Source organism: Anabrus simplex, chromosome 7 (assembly GCF_040414725.1).
Source record: "Anabrus simplex isolate iqAnaSimp1 chromosome 7, ASM4041472v1, whole genome shotgun sequence".
Taxonomy (NCBI): Eukaryota; Metazoa; Arthropoda; class Insecta; order Orthoptera; family Tettigoniidae; genus Anabrus; species Anabrus simplex.
Genome location: NC_090271.1, coordinates 306,077,415 through 306,099,950, shown reverse-complemented (window position 1 = coordinate 306,099,950; position 22,536 = coordinate 306,077,415). Strand labels below are relative to the sequence as shown.

At 41.4% G+C, this 22,536-nt stretch overlaps 1 protein-coding gene across 1 annotated transcript in view; it reads right to left on the bottom strand.

The window, feature by feature from the left end:
• Positions 1–426: 426 nt before the first annotated feature.
• Positions 427–22,536, bottom strand: part of LOC136877136 (uncharacterized) — a 68,041-nt gene continuing 45,931 nt past the window's right edge. Inside the window, exon 4 of the mRNA XM_067150947.2 lies at positions 427–554. Coding sequence (XP_067007048.2) covers positions 427–554 — 128 coding nt within the window. The remainder of the gene's footprint in view (positions 555–22,536) is intronic.

Sequence of the window (22,536 nt, the reverse complement as noted above, 5' to 3'; positions counted from 1 at the left end):
CTTGAGGCGGTAGAGGTGGGATCCCTCGCTGAGTTCGAGGGAAAAGCCGAACCTGGAGGGTAAACAGATGATGATTATGATGATGACAGGTTTAGCAACACTGCCGCGCAAAGCCCATTTGACTTCTCCCGCGAAGCGATCTGATTGGCTGATAAAATGACAACGTGGCGAGATATCGAATTATTTCTGTCAAATTATTTATCAGTATGACCAACCCTCTAAAGCTCGTATGCCCAGTTCACTTTATTTCCGACCACCTTGTATTGGTGAGGTCCCTGATATCTGTCTTGATCTCGCAATCTACTGGACAGACTTCCTGCTGGGACGAACATAATAAAATTTTAAGAAAACTGAAGTGTCCAACAATTAACACCTATTATTGTCAGAATTAACATTACATACAAACTAGAAGAAATATTGTCAATTTTATTCGCTGCCGAGAGGTTCTTTCTTTTGATGATGGATCCGGTCCTTCAAGATCATATTTCCCAGACGACTAATTCCATCCATGTACTCGGAGTGGCCCATCGACGTCAACTGTTGGGCAGCAGCAGCTGTAACACATTACACAAGGGTTAATAATAATAATAATAATAATAATAATAATAATAATAATAATAATAATAATAATAATAATAATAATAATAATAATAATAATAATAAGTGTGTCACTATAAAACATGAGGAGTCTTATTCGAAAACTCGGTTTCTTATTTCAGACATATTCATTGTCATCGACCCTGTATTGAAGTACCGGTAGTTGAAACAGCACAGCCTGATGGAAATGTGATTTCAACGTTATTCTTGCCACCCAAACAGTGGCGGTTCGTGCATGAAGTGTTTTTGGGCGCCGCCCCCTGCCTTTTCAAAAAACGTTCTACGTTATTTCACTCTGTAATTGATTACATAAAGAGAAGGACAAATGTAGCGAAGTCGAACTTATGTGGTGTGCTATTCGGTTATACAATGCTATCTTTGTTGTTTCGGCGAGGAATAGTGCGAGGAACTTGAAGGGCAGCAGAATTTGGATAAAAAGGGATATGGACAGAAAAAGCCTCCAAGAGCAAATAGTTCTACAATTCCATTTACGACAAGCAAGAAAATCGAATCTACGGGCATTTATAAGAGAAAACCGCTTGCATGTGATGGGAGATACCTGGGCGAGAACGTGGACGGTCAGTGATCTGGGTGATATGTTTGAGGAACGAAGTAAGCAGTTTGGGTCATCAGCGGAAGTGCATGGTGAAGGAGTGATGACACAAGAGATTCCAGAGTATACGTGCGATGCTCGGGTTGATAACCCCGGGCAGGTGATTCAACAGCCTACGTCAGATCTTCCAGCGGAGTTAAATAACAGTGGGAGAAACGCGTGGAGGAGCTGAGGATACTTCCAGGCGTAGGTCAGTGAGTCTAAAAGACTTTTTTCAGAAGAAGGGGATGGGCTCAGGTAGTAGATTAAAAATCACAGAAGAACTATCTGAGAAGGACGTTATTTGCTCTCCGGAGGGAAGTATAATGGAAGTGGAAAAATATAGAATGACTAGAAGTAAGTCAGGGAGTTTAGAACATAGAAGTAAAAAATAACTAGAGTTAAAGGTATCATGTGTTAACATTGAAGGAGTATGGAGCAAAATAGGCAACGAAGACTTTAAAGAGCTACTGGAAGAAATGGATATCATTGGGCTTGTAGAAACTTGGGCTGATTACAAGAAAGACTTAAAGATAGAAGGGTGTATCGTATGGAGTCAATATGGATCAAGGAGATCCAATAGAGGAAGGATATCGGGCGGAATTTCAGTGGTTATCAAAAACAACTTAAAAGATAGAATAGAGCTCTTAGAATCTGAGTTTAAGGAATTAATCTGGATAAGAATATTAGATAGGGTCAATTGGAGGAATGAAATGTATAGCTTTTATATATAATCCATCTTTGAGCTCCCCATTTGCGCAGAATGACTTTTTTCAGAATTTAGCGACAGAAATTAGACGAATGAGAAGTACGTATGATCAGGCAAGCATTATTATTATGGGCGATCTTAACGCGAGGATAGGGGACAAGAAACCAGTCTACAGTCAACTTGAGGACGGGGTATTAGTAGTTAATAGAAATAGCCAGGATGACGGATGTAACAGAAATGGAGAAATATCGGACTGAGCCACGATCGAACCTGCCATGTTGGGGTCAGAAGGCCAGCACCTCAACCGTCTTAGCCACTCAACCCGGCTCAGCTTGTTGGGAGTCGGGATAGCCAGCCACTCCAATTCCCAGGAAGCCAAGATTGTTCGACGTAGCTGAGAAGAAATATCTTTCTTTTTTTTTTTTTTTTTTTCTTTACGTCGCACCGACTCAGATAGGTCTTATGGCGACGGTGGGACAGGGAAGGGCTAGGAGTGGGAAGGAAGCGGCCGTGGCCTTAATTAAGGTACAGCCCCAGCATTTGCCTGGTGTGAAAATGGGAAACCACGGAAAACCATTTTCAGGGCTGCCGACAGTGGGGTTCGAACCTACTATCTCCCGAATACTGGATACTGGCCGCACTTAAGCGACTGCAGGTATCGAGCTCGGTAGAAATATCTTTAGCAGGTACATTGACAGGTCTTGGAGGTAAATGTACCGCTTCCTTTGCAGCTTTATTCGCAAGTTCATTTCTCGCAATAGAGGGTTGGTTTTTTTTTTTTAAAATTTCGTATGGCTATTTCTAGCCGAGTGCAGCCCTTGTAAGGCAGACCCTCCGATGAGGGTGGGCGGCATCTGCCATGTGTAGGTAACTGCGTGTTATTGTGGTGGAGGATAGTGTTATGTGTGGTGTGTGAGTTGCAGGGATGTTGGGGACAGCACAAACACCCAGCCCCCGGGCCATTGGAATTAACCAATGAAGGTTAAAATCCCCGACCCGGCCGGGAATCGAACCCGGGACCCTCTGAACCGAAGGCCAGTACGCTGACCATTCAGCCAACGAGTCGGACAATAAACTCGTGTCCTCATCCCGAGGTGGTGCAGCTCTTTTCAGGCACACCCCCAATGGAGGTGAGCTGCATGTACCATTTCAACCACATACCAGCCCTCCTGCCATTCTTAAATTTCTGGCAGTACCGGGAATCGAACCCGGGCCCCCGAGGACGGCAGCTAATTACACTAACCGTTACGCTACAGAGGTGGACATAGAGGGTTGGTCATACTGATAAACAATTTGAAAAAAAATAATCCGATATCTCGTGACTTAAGATCAGTTTGAGAGCACCAATTGAAGAAGACATGTGAGTCGCAGTATTACCGATCGCAAGAAATCAGCAGCAAACACAAACACACCCTGGGTTTCAGTTGGTGAAACAATAGTGTAACTTTTTTGTTATCACGCGTTGCTATCAGCTCGGAGGTCCGCGTTCGAATTCCTCCCCTGACGACGATTTTCTTCGATTGGTGTTTTGAAGACGGTCTTTTGCCTTGTGCAGACTTAGCAACACCGCCTCGCAAAGCCCATTTGAATTCGCCCGTGAAGTGATCTGATTGGCTAAATTCAGCAACTGATTAAATGACAATGGTGCTAGATACTGAATAATTTTTTATCAGTATGACCAACCCTCTTCCACTCTTATAGCCGTATCACGCTGTTTGTGCCCAGTCTGTGTATCACGAAGGGTATATACAAAGAAACACAACATGCAGCTCTGCAAAAGCAACAAGAACGTAACAATAGCACAAAGTTGGTAATGTGGGATTTTGAACACGAAATGATCGTTTACTACCAGGCGGTGCCCGGGCACTTTATTGACTGTTTATTTTTAGATATTTTATTAGCTGTTAATTGTGAGTGAAGCGAATTTTTGCAGATTTCGTTATTGTGACGTTGACTGATATTTCACTCCCTTTCCACCCCCGCCCAGAGGGTTGCACACACACACACATCCATAATCAGGGCAATTTTGGACTTTTTTCACCCCTTCTCACCCCCCATGCCGATAAAGGCTGAACTTGGACTTAAATAACATGCGGAGTGTCACTGTTCATCTCAGCGATCCCAATAACCTATGGATTCGACTATACTTTCGATTCTTTTTATATTTTTATATTCCACCCAGTCATATGTGCAGCAGAATCTCTCCTTGGTCTACGAGCGTGCTGCAGGCCTGTGTTCTACTGTAAAATCCTTGAGTTGATGTTGCCATAGTTACGGCTGCTCATTTCATCATCCGATTCCTAGAGCGGGGTAGTGTGAAGACAATATCTCCAAAACGGTTGGTTTTAGGCCCTTAAAATATGACTTTCGGGCCCCATAGGGCCTCGCCGACTTATTATTCGCATCATGTGACTTCTTTGTTTCGACCTTTTGCGACAAATTTGATAGTTCGTCTATATTGGCCTACAATGACTTTTATAAGCAATTTTTTATACCTTGGGTTACATTATTTCAATTTTTGTAGGGATCTGTAATTGACTTGAAAATAAAATACAGCCCGTGTTACTCACTGGTAATATAGCTTTCTATAGGTGAAATAATTTTGAAAACCGAGCTCGATAGCTGCACTCACTTAAGTGCGGCCAGTATCCAGTAATCGGGAGATAGTGGGTTCGAACCCCACTGTCGGCAGCCCTGAAGATGGTTTTCCGTGGTTTCCCATTTTCACACCAGGCAAATGCTGGGGCTGTACCTTAATTAAGCCCACGGCCGCTTCCTTCCCATTCCTAGGTCTTTCCTATCCCATCGTCACCATAAGACCTATCTGTGTTTGTGCAACGTAAGGCAAATAGCAAAAAAAAAAAAAGGGAATTTTGAAAATCGGTTAACTTAAGTAGTTTTCGTGTTTATCATTACAAATAAATACACAACATACAAATATTTTTCTCTTTATAATATTTGTATAGATTGTGTGGCAGATCAGACTGAGTCATACTTGTACACGACGTAGCATACTCAGTGACAAATAATCCAACTTGTTTCGGACAAGATTATCCCACTCTTGGAGAGTAAGCAGGAGGATTAGGACGGTTCTCTTCAATTCACGCCGTGCTTGCTCCACACCATTCGCACTATGCCATGCGTCTCAAGGAACTGAATGACCATTCTGGCTCGACGGGCTCGAGTATTATCCACTAGTGTAAAGCCCTGTGCCTCCGTGGCTCAGACGGCAGCGCGTTGGCCTCTCACCGCTGGGTTCCGTGGTTCAAATCCCGGTCACTCCATATGAGATTTGTGCTGGACAAAGCGGAGGCGGGACAAGTTTTCCTCCTGGTACTCCGGTTTTCGCTATCACCTTTCATTCCAGCAACACACTCCACTATCATTTCCTTCCTTCCATCAGTCATTAACCTTTGCCCCAGAGGAGTGTGACAGGCTTCGGCAGCCGGCACAATTCCTATCCTCGCCGCAAGATGGGAGCTTCATTCATTCCATCCCCGACCCGGACATTGACTGGAAAACAGGTTGTAGGTTTTCGTTTTCAGTGTAAAGCCCTCGCCCACATTGGCAGCAAATTCCGGTTAGAGGATGTTGTCTCTGTATACCAGATCAGTCATGTTACCCTGGAGAGGAATTACATGATTCCACCCCAAGACATCGCAGAATCCCTTATGTCACATTCGTTTCCCCGTGCTAAATGCCCTCATACCGAGCTTTGTTCTGTGAAGTCACCCAGAATACACTCGTTGGGCGCGTTCCTAGGAGTGGCACGAGTGAGTGGTCTCTGGTCAGCTGTTTAAGTGTTTATTAAGTCAGTTAGTACATCGTGTGACACTCCTTGGCATTTGTTTGTTTGCAAGCTCAACCATTCAACAATGAAGAAACGCCAGACTTCAATAATTATGGTCTTTATTATTCTTACAGACAATGCCAGACGGAGATCTAGATACGTTAAACATGTTGCAGGTTAGCCTATATAGCGCACCTTGGTTCGAAGGAGTCCCCACAGAACTATCAATCTGTTTAAATTAAACAATGTTAACTACTTAATCCCTATACCCCTATGAAAAGTCTTAAAAACCTACTATAGATAGTAGATAATTATTTAATATCAGTGTAATTTACAAGTCCATAAAGGAAAAGCCTTAAATTATTGTACTTTCTGGGACCTGCATGTCGAATAACGCTCGTATTTCTCTTCCGTCTTTTAGCACTGACAGTTAAGGGCGTGGCGTCTTAGTTGTCAGTGTTGCCGCCGATAACAAACATAAAACTAGAATGTTGTCATGAATGCTTTCACGGCCCGTACTTAGAGACATGATACTCTATAGGCTTTTGGGCTTATGCCATGTCAAGAAAATAAGGTGAAATTCTTAACGTTTCGCAGGGAACTGTGCCCTGCGTCCTCAATGAAGGGAACTGCCTACTTGCCTTACATTCACAACATCACAGATCGAATTGCCAAGGTCCCCCGCAAACACAATATAAAAACCGTGTTTGGCACCGCCACTAAAATTGCTCACAGTCTGAGTAAAACCAAGGACAAATTGTCCCCACTTCTACATCCTGGGGTATACGAAATTCCCTGTACTTGCGGTAAGGTATACATCGGCCAAACATGCCGGTCCATTGGTACCCGTATCAAAGAACATGAACGTAATATTCGTCTCAACCAGCCAAATCGGCAATAGCTGAGCACGCTCTATCGTCGGGTCATGATGTCATGTTCCAAGATGCTCCAGCTCTTACCCACACTAGACACTACAGGTCCAGGATTATACGGGAAGCTGTGGAAATACGTAGAAATCCTAACAATTTCAACAGGGACACTGGCTATCAATTAAGTAATACCTGGTTGCCAACCATCAAGAATTTACGTAGGTAGTTCCCTTCCCTGTCCCTTCACTATTGTCATTTCGTCTCGGTGTTTTCCAAATTTGTACGTTCCTCGTCGCCAGACGTTTCATTCCAGGCTTGTGTCTATGTCATACACCTGCCAATGTAATGTGTTACGCAAACACGTTATGTGAACCGCTTAGACTGATTGTGATGGTTCGGTCAGCTTCCGCTTCGAACGCTAGCGTTGCCACGTCCTGGGGGCCACCTGGTGCGATTGAACGTACCATTTTCTACTTCTGTTATAACGTTCCAAATTGGCACAGTTCCTTGCGAAACGTTAAGAATTTCACCTTATTTTCTTGACACGGCATAAGCCCAAAAGCATATAGAGTATCATGTCTATAAAACTAGAAATTAGGTATATCTCTTATTATATAATAATTAGTATTTTCTATCAACATTCTAAATCCAGCAGATTCCCATAACACATGTCAGGAAAGATATGATTGTGTTTTCGAAGTAGTTACCTTTTTTCTTATTGCTAGGAGCTTTACGTCGCACCGACACAGATAGGTCTTATGGCGACGATGGGATAGGAAAGGCCTAGGAGTTGGAAGGAATCGGCCGTGGCCTTAATTAAGGTACAGCCCCAGCATTTGCCTGGTGTGAAAATGGGAAACCACGGAAAACCATCTTCAGGGCTGCCGATAGTGGGATTCGAACCTACTATCTCCCGGATGCAAGCTCACAGCCGCACGCCTCTACGCGCATGGCCGACTCGCCCGGTAAGTAGTTACCTAAGTACCTGGGTGTTAATATAAGGAAAGAGCTCCATTGGGGTAATCACATTAACGGGATTGTAGACAGAGGGTACAGATCTCGCTGCACATGGCTATGGGTGTATTTATGGGTTGTATAAAGAATGTAAAGGAGAGGATATATTGGCCTAAGTCTCTCGTAAGATCCCAACTAGAATATGGTTCCAGTGTATGGGATCCTCACCAGGATTACTTGATTAGAGACCTGGAAAAAATCATTTAAAAGCAGATCGATTTGTTCTGGGTGATTTCCGACTAAAGAGTAGCGTTACGAAAATGCTTCAAAGTTTGGGCTGGGAAGACTTGGGAGAAAGGAGATGAGCTGTTCGACTAAGTGGTACGTTCCGAGCTGTCAGTGAAGAGAAGGCGTGGAATGACATTAGTAGACGAATAAGTCTGAGTGGTGTTTTTAAAAGTAGGAAAGATCACAATATGAAGACAAAGTTGAAATTCAACAAGAAAAATTGGTGCAAATATTCGTTTATAGGATAAGGAGTTAGGGATGGAAATAATTTACCAAGGGAGATGTTCAACAAGTTTCCAAATTATTCGAATATTATTTAAGAAATGACCAGGTAAACAACAGATAGAGAATCTGCTACCTGGGTGACTGTCCTAAATGTAGATCGATGGTAAAAGATTGTAGGTTAAAACACTATCGTCTCTAAAAATCGATTAGTATTATATTTCTTTACTAAGTGGACTGCAAGTAGAAGAACTAACAAGAAAGAAAACTCAAAATCTACTTGGTTAACTGTAGCTTAAAACACTCCAGCCAGTCAATTTGGCGGAATCACTGTAATCGCGATGACGTCAAGCACATCAGCCAATGTCAGAAATTAACCAGAAAAAATCGAGCAGGTTTTCTTTGGATTTTTGTCCAGTTCTCAGATCAATTAATCGTGGTGAGAACTTCAGCAGACGACATCCACCTCCATCGTAGCAATAACCATACAATATTATTATTATTATTATTATTGCATTTTGTCTAATCAGACTACTGAGTGTCCTGCACGTTGTGATGAGAATGAAATGATGATGAAGACAGCACATACACAAGCCCCCGTGGCAGCGAAATTGACCAATAATGGTTAAAATTACCGACCCTACCGAGAATCGAACCCGGGACCCCTTTGACCAAAGGCGATCATGCTAACCGTTTAGCCATCGAGCGGGACATCCGACTACTAATTTTAATTTACAGTTCAACGGTTACATTTCATTTGCCTGGACAAGTACAGTGCCATTTCCCCACTGCGGCAGCTATCTCTGACTCAATTGCTCATGAGTGCGTTTTGTGTTATTCACTCAGCTCTTATTTGTGGATGAATATTTAGTGTAACTGGTATACGCATGTACAGAAACGGTGTCCCATGGCGTCCCCCACCTCCTCACTTAACACAATGCTGCAGGTCGACAGCCCGCTACAAGGCTGTTGTGATTGAAATGGACACAGTGGTGGATATATAGGAATACACACACTCTGCCTTGAACAATACCCCTTACCTCCCTTCCCCTCCTTTGCGGTACTGGAGTGGCCTTCAGCACTACCCCTTCACTCCCTTCCGCTCCCTTGCGGTATTGGAGTGGCTTTCAGCACTACCCCTTCACTCCCTGCCTCACCTTTGCGGTACTGGAGTGGCCTTCAACAATACCCCTCCACGTTCTTCCTCACCTTTGTGATACTGGAGTGGCCTTCGAACCCCCACTGTCGGCAGCCCTGAAGATAGCAATTGCTAGGGGGTAGCTAGCCGCTCCTAGCCCTTTCCTGCGCGATCGTTAGTCTTCCTGACAACGTGTAATTACAAGAAACATAAGGATCTGGCCGGATGCCCTTCCTGACGGCAAAAGATAATAAGTTGCCAGGATCTGAATCGCGGTATCTATCATTTTATTTCTGTAAGTGTCTGACTTGCGTGTATGCAGGAACAAGGTCATGCGTATTTTTTGCTGAGGTAACATGCCACTTCCGTTCACGTTTAAGCAAGCCATAGCAGAAACTCACAGTACTGCTCCCATTTCGTCTTACAACTTGGAGGAGACAACATGCATATAAAAAATTTATTTATTTATTTATTATTATTATTATTACTATTTATTTATTTCTCATCCTCCCTTTTAACATGTAAGTATGTCGGGTGTATTATCTCGCAACATTCTTGTCCGTGTGTTTCGAAAAAAAGTAACGTGTATGCGTATATCAGTGTTCTAGTCGTGTTGTGATGTATTTGCAATTAATAAACGAGTGACCGAGCGAGTTGGCTACGCAGTATGGTTTTTATTTTTACATAACGTATATTAGTGTTCTAGTCGATTACCCGTGTATTTGCAATTACTGAGCGTGTTAGCTGCGCGGTATGTGTAACCGAGCGAGTTGGCTACGCGGTAAGGTCTTTAAGTTGTTTTTTATTTTCGTACTAGGTAAATCCTTGAAGTGTTGCTATATCGTTTACTAAGCGAGTTAGCTACACAGTATGTGCATAGTGTGTTTCTATAGTTTTTTATTTTCGCACTAAGCAAATCATTGAATTTGTACTTTTGCTCTGAACACATCAAACAATGTTCTGATCACATGTTGAAGTTAACGACATCGAGTGCAGTGTTCGATTCTAGTCTTGTTATGTTTTAATCTGATCTTCTTAAAACAAAAGGTATCCCCTAACATGTTCTAAACACATGTTGTATCGAGTACAGTGTTCGATTCTAGTATTGATCACTTATTTAGTGATCTGAACACATCAATCAATGTTCTGATCACATGTTGAGGTTAACGATATCGTGTGCAGTGTTCGATTCTAGTCTTGTTATGTTTCTTTTGTAATCTTCTTAGAACAAAGGTATCCCCTGACATGTTCTAAACACATGTTGTATCGAGTACAGTGTTCGATTCTAGTCTTGATTACTTATTTAGTGTTTTGAACAATCAATCAATGTTCTAATCACACGTTGAAGTTAACAACATCGAGTGCAGTGTTCGATTCTAGTCTTGTTATGTTTCAATCTGATTTTCTTAGAACAAAGGTATCCCATGACATGTTCTAAACACATGCTGTATCGAGTACCGTGTTCGATTCTAGTCTTGATCGCTTATTTAGTGTTTTGAACACACCAATCAATGTTCTAATCACATGTTAAAGTTAACGACATCGATTCTAGTCTTGTTATGCTTCAATCTGATCTTCTTAGAACAAAGTTATTCCTTGACATGTTCTAAACACATGTTGTATCGAGTACAGTATACGATTCTAGTCTTGATCTCTTATTTAGTGTTTTGAACACATCAATCAATGTTCTAATCACATGTTGAAGTTAACAACATTGAATACAGTGTTCGATTTTAGTTTTGTTATGTTTCTTTTGTAATCCGCAAGTCTAAACATGCACAATGATGTTATCGCTGCACACTCACACCTTAGCAATGCATGATCGACTATGCCTTCACAGAGGAGGAGGAGGAGGTAGAGAAGGCGGAGTAGGAAGAGGAGGCTATAACAGCCGCCGCCATCTTGTGTAGTAACCTCTAAGTGGTAACTAAAGTCGGGAGGGAGCATCTTGTTGTAAACTAAGGATAGTCTCTTTCAAGATGGTAGATGAGAGGTTAGGTCCGCGAATGCATTAAAGTTTTACTGTTTAATGATGATAGCTAACGGAATTTTTCAAATTACCCGCCACCACATTTCAAAATTAGTAGCTAAAGATAGCAGCACGGTGCTCTGTTGATTAAAGACGGCAGCTGGATAAAATTTCAAATTGCCGCCACCACATGTTAAATGTATGTAGCTAAAGATAGGCGCATGATGCTTTGTTGATTAAAGATTGCGGATGGCAGCTGACGGAATTTTTCAAATTACCCGCAGTGCCGTAAAGATAGCAGCACGTTGCCCTCTTGATTAAAGATGGCGGGTGACAGCTGTCAAAAAACGCATGTAGATTTTAAACTTCCCACCACCACCACCACCACCACCACCACAATAAGGTTTAGTACCGTAAAGATAGCAGCACTGAGGTAAGCGATGCAAGATGGCGGATGACAGCTGTCAAAAACACGTAGATTTTAAATTTTCCACCACCACCACCACGATAAGGTTTAGTACCTTAAAGATAGCAGCACTGAGGTAAGCGATGCAAGATGGCGGATGGCAGCTGTCAATAAGCACGTGGATTTTAAATTACCCGCAGTACCGTAAAGATAGCAGCACAAAGGTAAGCGATGCAAGATGGCGGATGAGAGCTGTCACGTGGAAATTACCGCCACCACATTTCAAAGGTAGTAGCTAAAGATGGCAGCACGGTGCTGTGTTGATTAAAGATGGTTGCTGTCAAAAAGCACGTGAAATTTTTCAAATTGCCGCCACTACATTTCAAAGGTAAGTAGCTAAAGAGGGCAGCACTAAGGTTAGCGATGCAAGATGGCGGATGACAGCTGTTAAAAAAGCACGTGGAAATTGCCCGCCACCACATTTTAAAGGTATGTACCTAAAGATGGCAGCACTGAGGTTAGCGATGCATTGTTGTTGTTGAGGTTTTGCGCCGTTAAGATAGCAGTACTAAGGTTAGCGATGCGTTGTTGTTTAAAGATGGCGGATGACAGCTGTCAAAAAGCACGTGGCTTTGATTACAAATTCAAATCACGCGCCAAAATTCAAATTTCCCGCGGGAGGAGGCCTCTGCGGAGAGCCTGAGGAGGAGGAGAGAAGGAGGAGGAGGAGGCCTCTGAGGAGGGCCTGAGGAGTAGGAGGAGGAGGCCTCTCCCGAGGGCCTGAGGAGGAGGAGGAGGAGGAGGAGGATGTCTCTGCGGAGGGCCGGTGGAGGTGGAGGCCGCCGAACCCGTGACTTTATCTACTCTCACTGTCGGCAGCCCTGAAGATGGTTTTCCGAGATTTCCTCTTTTCACACCAGGAAAATTCTGGACTTGTACCTTAATTAAAACTAGGCCATTTCCTTCCCACTTTCGTATCCTACCGTCGCTATAAGACCTGTCTGTGTCTGGGACATAAAGCAAATTTAAAAACTTTCAACTAGGTTTTTGTAACTACAGTGGTCTTGAAACTAAATTATTTTAACTGAGTATATATGGTAGGTTTAAAAACTGGCTCCTAATTTCTAGGTGCGGCTTACGGAGACACCGAATTACTTACTATAGCCAGCTGATCGGTGAATGGGTGCAGCCCTACTTAGCACAGAGCCTGATTAAGATCTCGTTTGCGGGTTTGGTAGAAGTAGATCGGTAATGAAACTTAAGAGGGAAGGAATGCTGGGGTGTTTAGGATAAGTATACGATATAAGGTTATAACAGACAGGGGTGAACGTAGAGTGGGGGGAGGGGGTAATGGGGGGATAAATCCTCCCCATGAAATTTTGAATTTTAGTGATTAATTGTGACAACCACGTAAATGAAGATTTTTAAGTAGCTCATTGTTTTGCTTTTTATTTATTTATTTATTTATTTATTTATTTATTTATTTATTTAATTAATTTATTTATTTATTAAATACAGCCTATGGAGCCTATGAATGGCTCAGACGGTTAAGGCGCTGGCCTTCTAACCCCAACTTGGCAGGTTCGATCCTGGCTCAGTTCGGTAGTATTTGAAGGTGCTCAAATACGACAGCCCCGTGTCGGTAGATTTACTGGCACATAAAAGAACTCCTGCGGGACTAAATTCCGGCACCTCGGCGTCTCCGAAGACCTTAAAAAGTAGTTAGTGGGACGTAAAGCAAATACCATGATTATTATTATTATTATTATTATTATTATTATTATTATTATTATTATTATTATTATTATTATTATTATTTATTAAATACAGCCTATGGAGGGCCGTTTTATACTAATAATAATAATAATGTTTAAATAAGTATAAGAGATAACAAAGTTATAAACAACAATAAGTTATTAACAACTATTAACAATAACAAAGTGACAACAATGGCCACTATAACTAGCAAGTGTCGGTTACAGAATTAGGAAGAAGAAAAGTCGGGGGTTGGATGGACAAAAGAAAATGGAAACCTGGAGTGGACTTCAAAGGAAACTTTTAATTTATTTTTTATTTTTTATTTTTTATTCTTTCGAATGGGCCACCAGAGTACCACGTGCCAATTTCAATTCCTTCTTCTTTGTTCTTTCCTTTTCTTCCAGTACGCTTTCATCTGTTCACTATGTTTCTTCTTTCTGTCTTCAGACCACTTTGAACCAGTCTTTTTTACTTTCCTACCTTGGAATCCTTCTATTTTCAATACTTTTTCCCGAAAGCCTTCTCTATTATTTATTTCTTCTGTTGTTATATTGTTTTTTTCTAAATCCTTTCTTACTTCATTGACCCAGCTTGTCGTTGATTTCTTACCCCACAAATATCTGAAAATCTTACTGGTTAATCTACTATCTTGCATTCGATTTAAATGTCCAAAAAACATAAGTCTCCTTTTCCTCATTACATCTGATATATTTTCTATTTTTTGATATATTTCAGCATTACTTCGTAATTTCCAACCTTCTGCTGTGTTTTGTGGGCCTAATATTTTCCTCATAATTCGCCTTTCTAGTATTTCTAGTTTATCTAAATTATAGTTTAATGCCAGACATTCGCTTGCATATAGGCATTCTGGCTTCACTACTGTGTTGTAATGCCTTATTTTTGCATTTTTGGATAGGCATCTTTTATTGTAGATATCTTTGGTGACACCATAAGCTCTCTCCATTTTATGTACCCTCTCCTCTACTGCAGATTTTTCTAAACCATTTTCCTGGATTATTTCCCCTAGATATTTGAATTTTTTACCCTCTCTATTTGGCCAATATCTGTTTTCAGAAATGTTGGTGCATCCCAAATATTTGTTAAAAATTTTGTTTTTTCTGCAGAAATTCTTAAGCCAGTTCTGCTGCCGATTCTTTCCAAGATTTTTTATTTTTATTTTTATTTTTTCTTGTTGAAAGGATGCGAAATGTGTGAATATGTCGATATCGGGTAGTGAGTTACCAAGAGTAAGGAGACTGTAGAAGATAGGGAGAGCGTTGTTGTAAGGTTAGGCGCATGAGTATGCCGAGTGCGTGTTGGGCGGGGAGGAACGTGTATAGGGAAGTAAGTCGGAAGAGTATTACATTTGAACTACAATATGTTGATGCTTCCATTAATAAATATAAATTATTATATCTTATATAAGTTTTTCTTCTAAAAGCAATCATCCTGAACCAATGGACTTCATTTCTGCACTTAACATTTTGCGACAGTCATATTTTCCCTGAGTACTGACACTGTTTGCTGTCTTACCACTGCCACACAGGATGCAATTTTCATCCTTGAAATATTTTTTGAAAAATATTTGCAGAATATGACTGCACAGGAAAGATTGAATGCGTTAGCTCTTTTGTATATACACAAAGAAGAACGTGTGACTGTAGAAAATAAAATCCATAAGCTGGCCAAAAAATTAATTGTAAACATCAACATGAATACAAATATGTCTTGACTGAATAATTGTGTTATTTTGAACGTTTTAATTTTGTGTTTCTAATTTCACAATGTGCACCCGACATTATTTTACAAAAATCCTCAAATGTTAATACCCCGAAAACAATGTCTGCGTACGCCTCTGGTAACAGAGTGAAGATTCCGTCACTCTTTCAAACCTAACCATTCTATGATCCTCTAGGTCTATACCTTGCCATGAGTAGAGCTTTGCGCAGATATACAGAATGTTATCTTCATCCGCACCCGCATCCTCATCAAATGGATATACCCATAGTACTGAAGTGGATAGATCCCAGTAGGCCATTTACCTGGCACTAGCCCCCCGCAATCACAGGTATATGAGGGATTTTCTCTTGCGACAACTACCGACTTATTGACCTTTGTTTCTTCCATTAATTGCGGGCAGGAGCCAGTTAGGCTTACGTCAGATTTACGGCTTCATGGTTTCAAGGCTCTTTATATATCACCATTCTCCCATTCGTATGTCAAGGGTCACCTAACCACAAGCAAAAATAAGGGCGTACCTGAGTGAAAATTAATAACATTATTTACAAATTGTCAGCAAAATTATCCGCACTACCATACAGTTTGCATCCGCCAAGACATTAAATTCGCGGATATCCGCATTCGTTCAGGGCTCTAGCCATGAGGCCATTCACCGAGATGTCTCATTGCTGGTACCTCTCTTTGTAGCTGGGAATTGTAGCGTTGAGAACTGAATACTTATCCATTGTTACGCTCATTTGAACTCGGTGTTTCCTAACCTGTGTTCTCATTCATTGCAAGTTCGACTGAACCGACCGTGCTAATGAGACCGCGTAGTAGTATCGTCCTGTCACCACGAGAGAGTGATAATGTAATTAGCGGTCTGGTGTGATGACTTGAATACTCACACGCTGTCTAGTAGGGAGTCAGCTTTCGCGGAGGCATTGCCCCAAACACAGCTACCTTGTCCTAATGTTACGAAATAGACCCCATAACAATTCTGCACAGTAGGAAGCATTAGCTTCATCAGATCTGATTTCAACACTGCGTTAAAGGGTTATACTTTTCTGAGAACTAGTGGGTGTTTGTGAAAGCAATTTTCCTGCTGAATTCAGAAATGGAATTTGTTTTTCTGTTTCAGGTTCCAGTTTTGAGAGAAAATGGGGAATTTTGTATAAAGTACTGTTGTGTCTCATAAAATTGGAAAGTTGGGCGAATGAAAAGCATAAGAAACTGACCTTCCTGCAATTCAGTTACTTTTCTTTTATAATTGGCTTTACGTCGCAACGACACAGGCAGGTCTTATGGCGACGATGGGATTCGAGTGGGAAGGAAGCGGCCGTGGCCTTAATAAAGATACAGCCACAGCATTTTCTCGGTGTGAAAATGGGAAACCACGGAAAACCATCTTCAGTAGTGCCAACAGTGGGGTTCGAACCCACTATCTTCCGAATGCAATCTCACAACTGTGCGCCTTTAATCGCACGGCCAGCTTGCTTCAGTTACTAATGATGATGTTGTTTGCTTTACGTCCCACGAACTACGTTTACGGTTTTCGGAGACCATATGCCAAAATTTAGTCCAGAAGGAGTTCTTTTACGCGCCAGTAAATCTACCGTCACGAGGCCCGGCTCCATGGCTAAATGGTTAGTGTGCTGGCCTTTGGTCACAGGGGTCCCGGGTTCGATTCCCGGCAGGTTCGGGAATTTTAACCATACTTGGTTAATTTCGCTGGCACGGGAGCTGGGTGTATGTGTCGTCTGCATCACCATTTCATCCTCATCACGACGTGCAGGTCGCCTACGGAATTCAAATCAAAAGACCTGCATCTCGCGAGCCGAACTTGTCCTCGGACACTCCCGGCACTAAAAGCCATACGCCATTTCATTTCATTTGCCGTCGTGAGGCTGTCGTATTTGAGCACCATCGAAATTGCCAAGTTGGTGTCAGAAGGCTAGCGCCTCAATTGTCTGAGCCACTCGGTCCGGCAGTTCAGTTACTCCTGAAGAAAAAAAATAAAGTTAAAGAGACTAAGAACCCCTTATTGAAAGAGATCTATCTCAGCTACACATAGGCCTTCTATCAGTGTCAAAGGACACTAATCTACCCGATTTAGAGTATAACCTGAATGACTGAAACGCGGAAAGACTAAAAAAGGCTTTAATTTATAAGCAGGCCTAAAAAATTGATCACTTTCATTACATTTTTAACGAAAAAGAATAAATAAAAACATCACAGAGGGCACAAAACAAACGGGCACTTCGTCCATGTAGTAACAACATTTTTTGCTATTGGCTTTACGTCGCACCGACACAGATAGGTCTTATGGCGACGATGGGACAGGGAAGGGCTAGGACTAGGAAGGAAGCGGCCATGGGCTTAATTAAGGTACAGCCCCAGCATTTGCCTGGTGTGAAAATGGGAAACCACGGAAAACCATCTTCAGGGCTGCCGACAGTGGGGTTCGAACCCACTATCTCCCGAATACCAGATACTGGCCGCACATAAGCGACTGCTGCTATCGAGCTCGGTAGTAACAACATTTTATACCCTATTTACACAGGTCTATGTGTCTGAGTCTAGGTTTATGTGAAATGACTGTGCTTTAACGTCACACTAGCACATCAAAAGTATTCGGCTACATAAGGATTGGGAGGGTACCGACTATGGCCTTAATTAAGGTACAAAACTGCACGGTCTGAAAATAGAACACCACTCGCAAAAAACCTTGAATGTGATTCAATTTCTTTACTCATATCATGTATATACGTAAGAAAACATAAATGTTCTGTGAGACACCTTCTTAGTCATTACATGATCTGATAACACTTCACCTACTCTAGTTCTCCGAGTTCTATTTTCTCGAATTTTATCCGCCCATTGCCACTCTTTTGTCCAGTCCACTAGCCCTCATTTTCGTCAGTTATCCCCCATGATGTACCCTATCAAAAGCCTTGTATAGGTCGATAGCAATACAGTCCATTTGACCTCCTGAATCTAAAATATCTGCTATATCTTGCTAGAATCCTGCAAGTTGAGCTTCAGTGGAACCTTTCTTATACCCGAACTGAATTCTATCAAACCTGTCAGTAAATCCACACATATGTCCAATAAAATCACAAAGAATGCTTCCCCGGAGCTTACGAACAACACATGCCAAGCTGACTGTCCTGTAATTATCCGCTTTATGTTCATCACCCTGTCCCTTGTACACTGGGGTTACTATTGCAACTCTCCATTCACTTGTTGTCGCTCCTTCATGAAAACAGCAAAGTATTTCAGATATGGCACTGTTAAGTTTGTTAGCAGAGGTAAGAAGACATCGCCAGGCAGTGTGAGAAGTAAGGACGTAACTCCATGTAAACGTGGACTGTGTCCGAACTTGAATAATTTGATAAAAGTGTTGTACGCCTAAGTTACTTGGAGTATTGTGAAGTACAGAAGAAATTTCTTCTTGTACTGCGGCACATCAACGGAGCAGTAACTCAGGAGGGTTGCGATAAAGGTTGATTTGGAAAGCAGTATTCAGAGTGATGAGGACAATAACATTGTGAGTAAGGCAACCAACGACGTTGACGATAATAATTTGACAGAAACGGCTGGTCAGTTAAAGGGTATTTCACATGATCTTCAGATACTGCACATTAATAGTCCGTCTGCATGAAGCTGTATGTTCAAGTATATTCAGGGGCGTAACGTTAGGGCGGACTCGAGCTTTTAAGGGGCTCCGAAGACTCCGGTATATCTAGCCTAATGTCACTCGGCATGGGAACGGTCAAAGCAGTTTTGTAGAATCAGTCTAAATGGTTTGTTTTACAATTTGTACGTAGAGGAATTGCCATCCAGCAGCAGTTATTACAGCACAGCTGTAAACAATGCTTGTACTTCCCGTCTCTCGCAACACCGCGACACTCTCCTTACAAAAGACTTGCACCAAATTACTTAAAGTAATTACGATAATGAAAATTGATACCAAAATATATTTTAGTTAGAAAATGATACTTTCTTGATGTGTAGTGCATGTGACATCGTACTGTGCACAAAGTTTGCCGAACATTTAACTTTTATCACACATTTATTCGACAACGATGGATAATGCTAGTAAGTAGGTGTGCCAGGTGTATGCATAAGTCTTTTACAGTTTCACTAAGATATGGCACCAGCGAACACTACGCAGCGTATAAATTTAACACGTGCGTCAGTTTGTTTGTCTGACATTAACCTACCAACACACACACGTTGAGAAAAGGTTAGGAAAACAACAGATAGGGAATCTGCCACCTGGGCGACTGCCCTAAATGCAGATCAGTAGTGATTGATTGAAACACTAGCGTCTGTGTTGTATCGTTCAGTGATCATGTCGACATTTGTGTCTGAAAAAGAACATTTGGGCAAACATTTCTTTTCTTATTTAGTCAAAAGAAAAAGACTGTGGAAAGTCATCATTTGCTGGTAAAAACATATGGTTAACACGCTCCATTCATTAGAACATATGAGACATGGTTTCGACAATTTAAACGTGGTGATGTCAATGTGAAAAACAGTTCGAGCGCTGTTAGACCACAAGAGCGGTATTGTGTACTAAGAACACTTGAAACCCGGCGAAACCGTTAATGCACAACGCTATCGCCAACAAATGATCAATTTAAAACACGCATTCAATCAATCACTACTGATCTGCATTTAGGGCAGTCGCCCAGGTGGCAGATTCCCTATCTGTTGCTTTCCTAGCCTTTTCCGAAATGATTTCAAAGAAATTGGAAATTTATTGAACATCTCCCTTGGTAAGTTATTCCAATCCCTAACTCCCCTTCCTATAAATGAATATTTTCCCCAGTTTGTCCTCTTGAATTCCAACTTTATCTTCATATCGTGATCTTTCCTACTTTTATAAACGCCATTCAAACTTATTCGTCTACTAATGTCATTCCACGCCATCTCTCCGCTGACAGCTCGGAACATACCACTTAGTCGAGCAGCTCTTCTTCTTTCTCTCAATTCTTCCCAACCCAAACATTGCAACATTTTTGTAACGCTACTCTTTTGTCGGAAATCACCCAGAACAAATCGAGCTGCTTTTCTTTGGATTTTTTCCAGTTCTTGAATCAGGTAATCCTGGTGAGGGTCCCATACACTGGAACCATACTCTAGTTGGGGTCTTACCAGAGACTTATATGCACTCTCCTTTACATCCTTACTACAACCCCTAAACACCCTCATAACCATGTGCAGAGATCGGTACCCTTTATTTACAATCCCATTTATGTGATTACCCCAGTGAAGATCTTTCCTTATATTAACACCTAGATACTTACAATGATCCCCAAAAGGATCTTTCACCCCATCAACGCAGTAATTAAAACTGAGAGGACTTTTCCTATTTGTGAAACTCACAACCTGACTTTTAGCCCCGTTTATCAACATACCATTGCCTGCTGTCCATCTCACAACATTTTTGAGGTCATGTTGCAGTTGCTCACAATCTTGTAACTTATTTATCACTCTATAGAGAATAACATCATCCGCAAAAAGCCTTACTCCGATTCCACTCCTTTACTCATATCATTTATATATATAAGAAAACATAAAGGTCCGATAACACTGCCTTGAGGAACTCCCCTCTCAACTATTACAGGGTCAGACAAAGCTTCACCTACTCTAACTCTCTGAGATCTATTTTCTAGAAATATAGCAACCCATTCAGTCACTCTTTTGTCTAGTCCAATTGCACTCATTTTTGCCAGTAGTCTCCCATGATCCACCCTATCAAATGCTTTAGACATGTCAATCGCGATACAGTCCATTTGACCTCCAGAATCCAAGATATCTGCTATATCTTGCTGGAATCCTACAAGTTGAGCTTCAGTGGAATAACCTTTCCTAAAACCGAATTGCCTTCTATCGAACCAGTTATTAATTTCACAAACATGTCTAATATAATCAGAAAGAATGCCTTCCCAAAGCTTACATACAATGCATGTCAAACTTACTGGCCTGTAATTTTCAGCTTTATGTCTATCACCCTTTCCTTTATACACAGGGGCTACTATAGCAACTCTCCATTCATCTGGTATAGCTCCTCCGACCAAACAATAATCAAATAAGTACTTCAGATATGGTACTACATTCCAACCCATTGTCTTTAGTATATCCCCAGAAATCTGATCAATTCCAGCCGCTTTTCTACTTTTCAACTTTTGTATCTTATTGTAAATGTCATTGTTATCATATGTAAATTTTATTACTTCTTTGGCCTTAGTCTCTTCCTCTATCTCGACATTATCCTTGTAACCAACAATCTTTACATACTGCTGACTGAATACTTCTGCCTTTTGAAGATCCTCACATACACACTCCCCTTGTTCATTAATTATTCCTGGAATGTCCTTCTTGGAACCTGTTTCTGCCTTAAAATACCTATACATACCCTTCCATTTTTCACTAAAATTTGTATGACTGCCAATTATGCTTGCCATCATGTTATCCTTAGCTGCCTTCTTTGCTAGATTCAATTTTCTAGTAAGTCCCTTCAATTTCTCCTTACTTCCACAGCCATTTCTAACTCTATTTCTTTCCAGTCTGCACCTCCTTCTTAGTCTCTTTATTTCTCTATTATAATAAGGTGGGTCTTTACCATTCCTTACCACCCTTAAAGGTACAAACCTGTTTTCGCATTCCTCAACAATTTCTTTAAACCCATCCCAGAGTCTGTTTACATTTTTATTTACCGTTTTCCACCGATCATAGTTACTTTTTAGAAACTGCCTCATACCTGCTTTATCAGCCATATGGTACTGCCTAACAGTCCTACTTTTAAGACCTTCCTTTCTATCGCATTTATTTTTAACTACCACAAAAACAGCTTCATGATCACTAATACCATCTATTACTTCAGTTTCCCTATAGAGCTCATCTGGTTTTATCAGCACCACATCCAGGATATTTTTCCCTCTGGTTGGTTCCATCACTTTCTGAATCAGCTGTCGTTCCCATATTAACTTATTTGCCATTTGTTGGTCATGCTTCCTGTCGTTCGCATTTCCTTCCCAATTTACATCTGGCAAATTCAGATCTCCCGCTACAATCACATTTCTTTCCATGTCGTTTCCCACATAGCTGACTATCCTATCAAATAATTCCGAATCCGCATCAGTGCTACCCTTTCCCGATCTGTACACTCCAAATATATCAAGTTGCCTATTATCTTTAGAAATGAGCCTTACACCTAGAATTTGATGTGTCTCATCTTTAACTTTTTCGTAGCTTACAAATTCTTCTTTCACCAGAATGAAAACTCCCCCTCCCACCTTTCCTATCCTATCTCTACGATACACACTCCAGTGCCGCACTGATAGAAATACAATCGGAATGGGCCAGAAGACATGGCAAAGTGATTTTGTTACACGACAATGCTCCGTCTCACACAGCAAATACAGTAAAAGTTGACAATATATTGCATATTATCTATCTGCTGTAATTCCATGTATATTGGTTATTCGTAGGTTTTACATTTTATTTGAGGGGG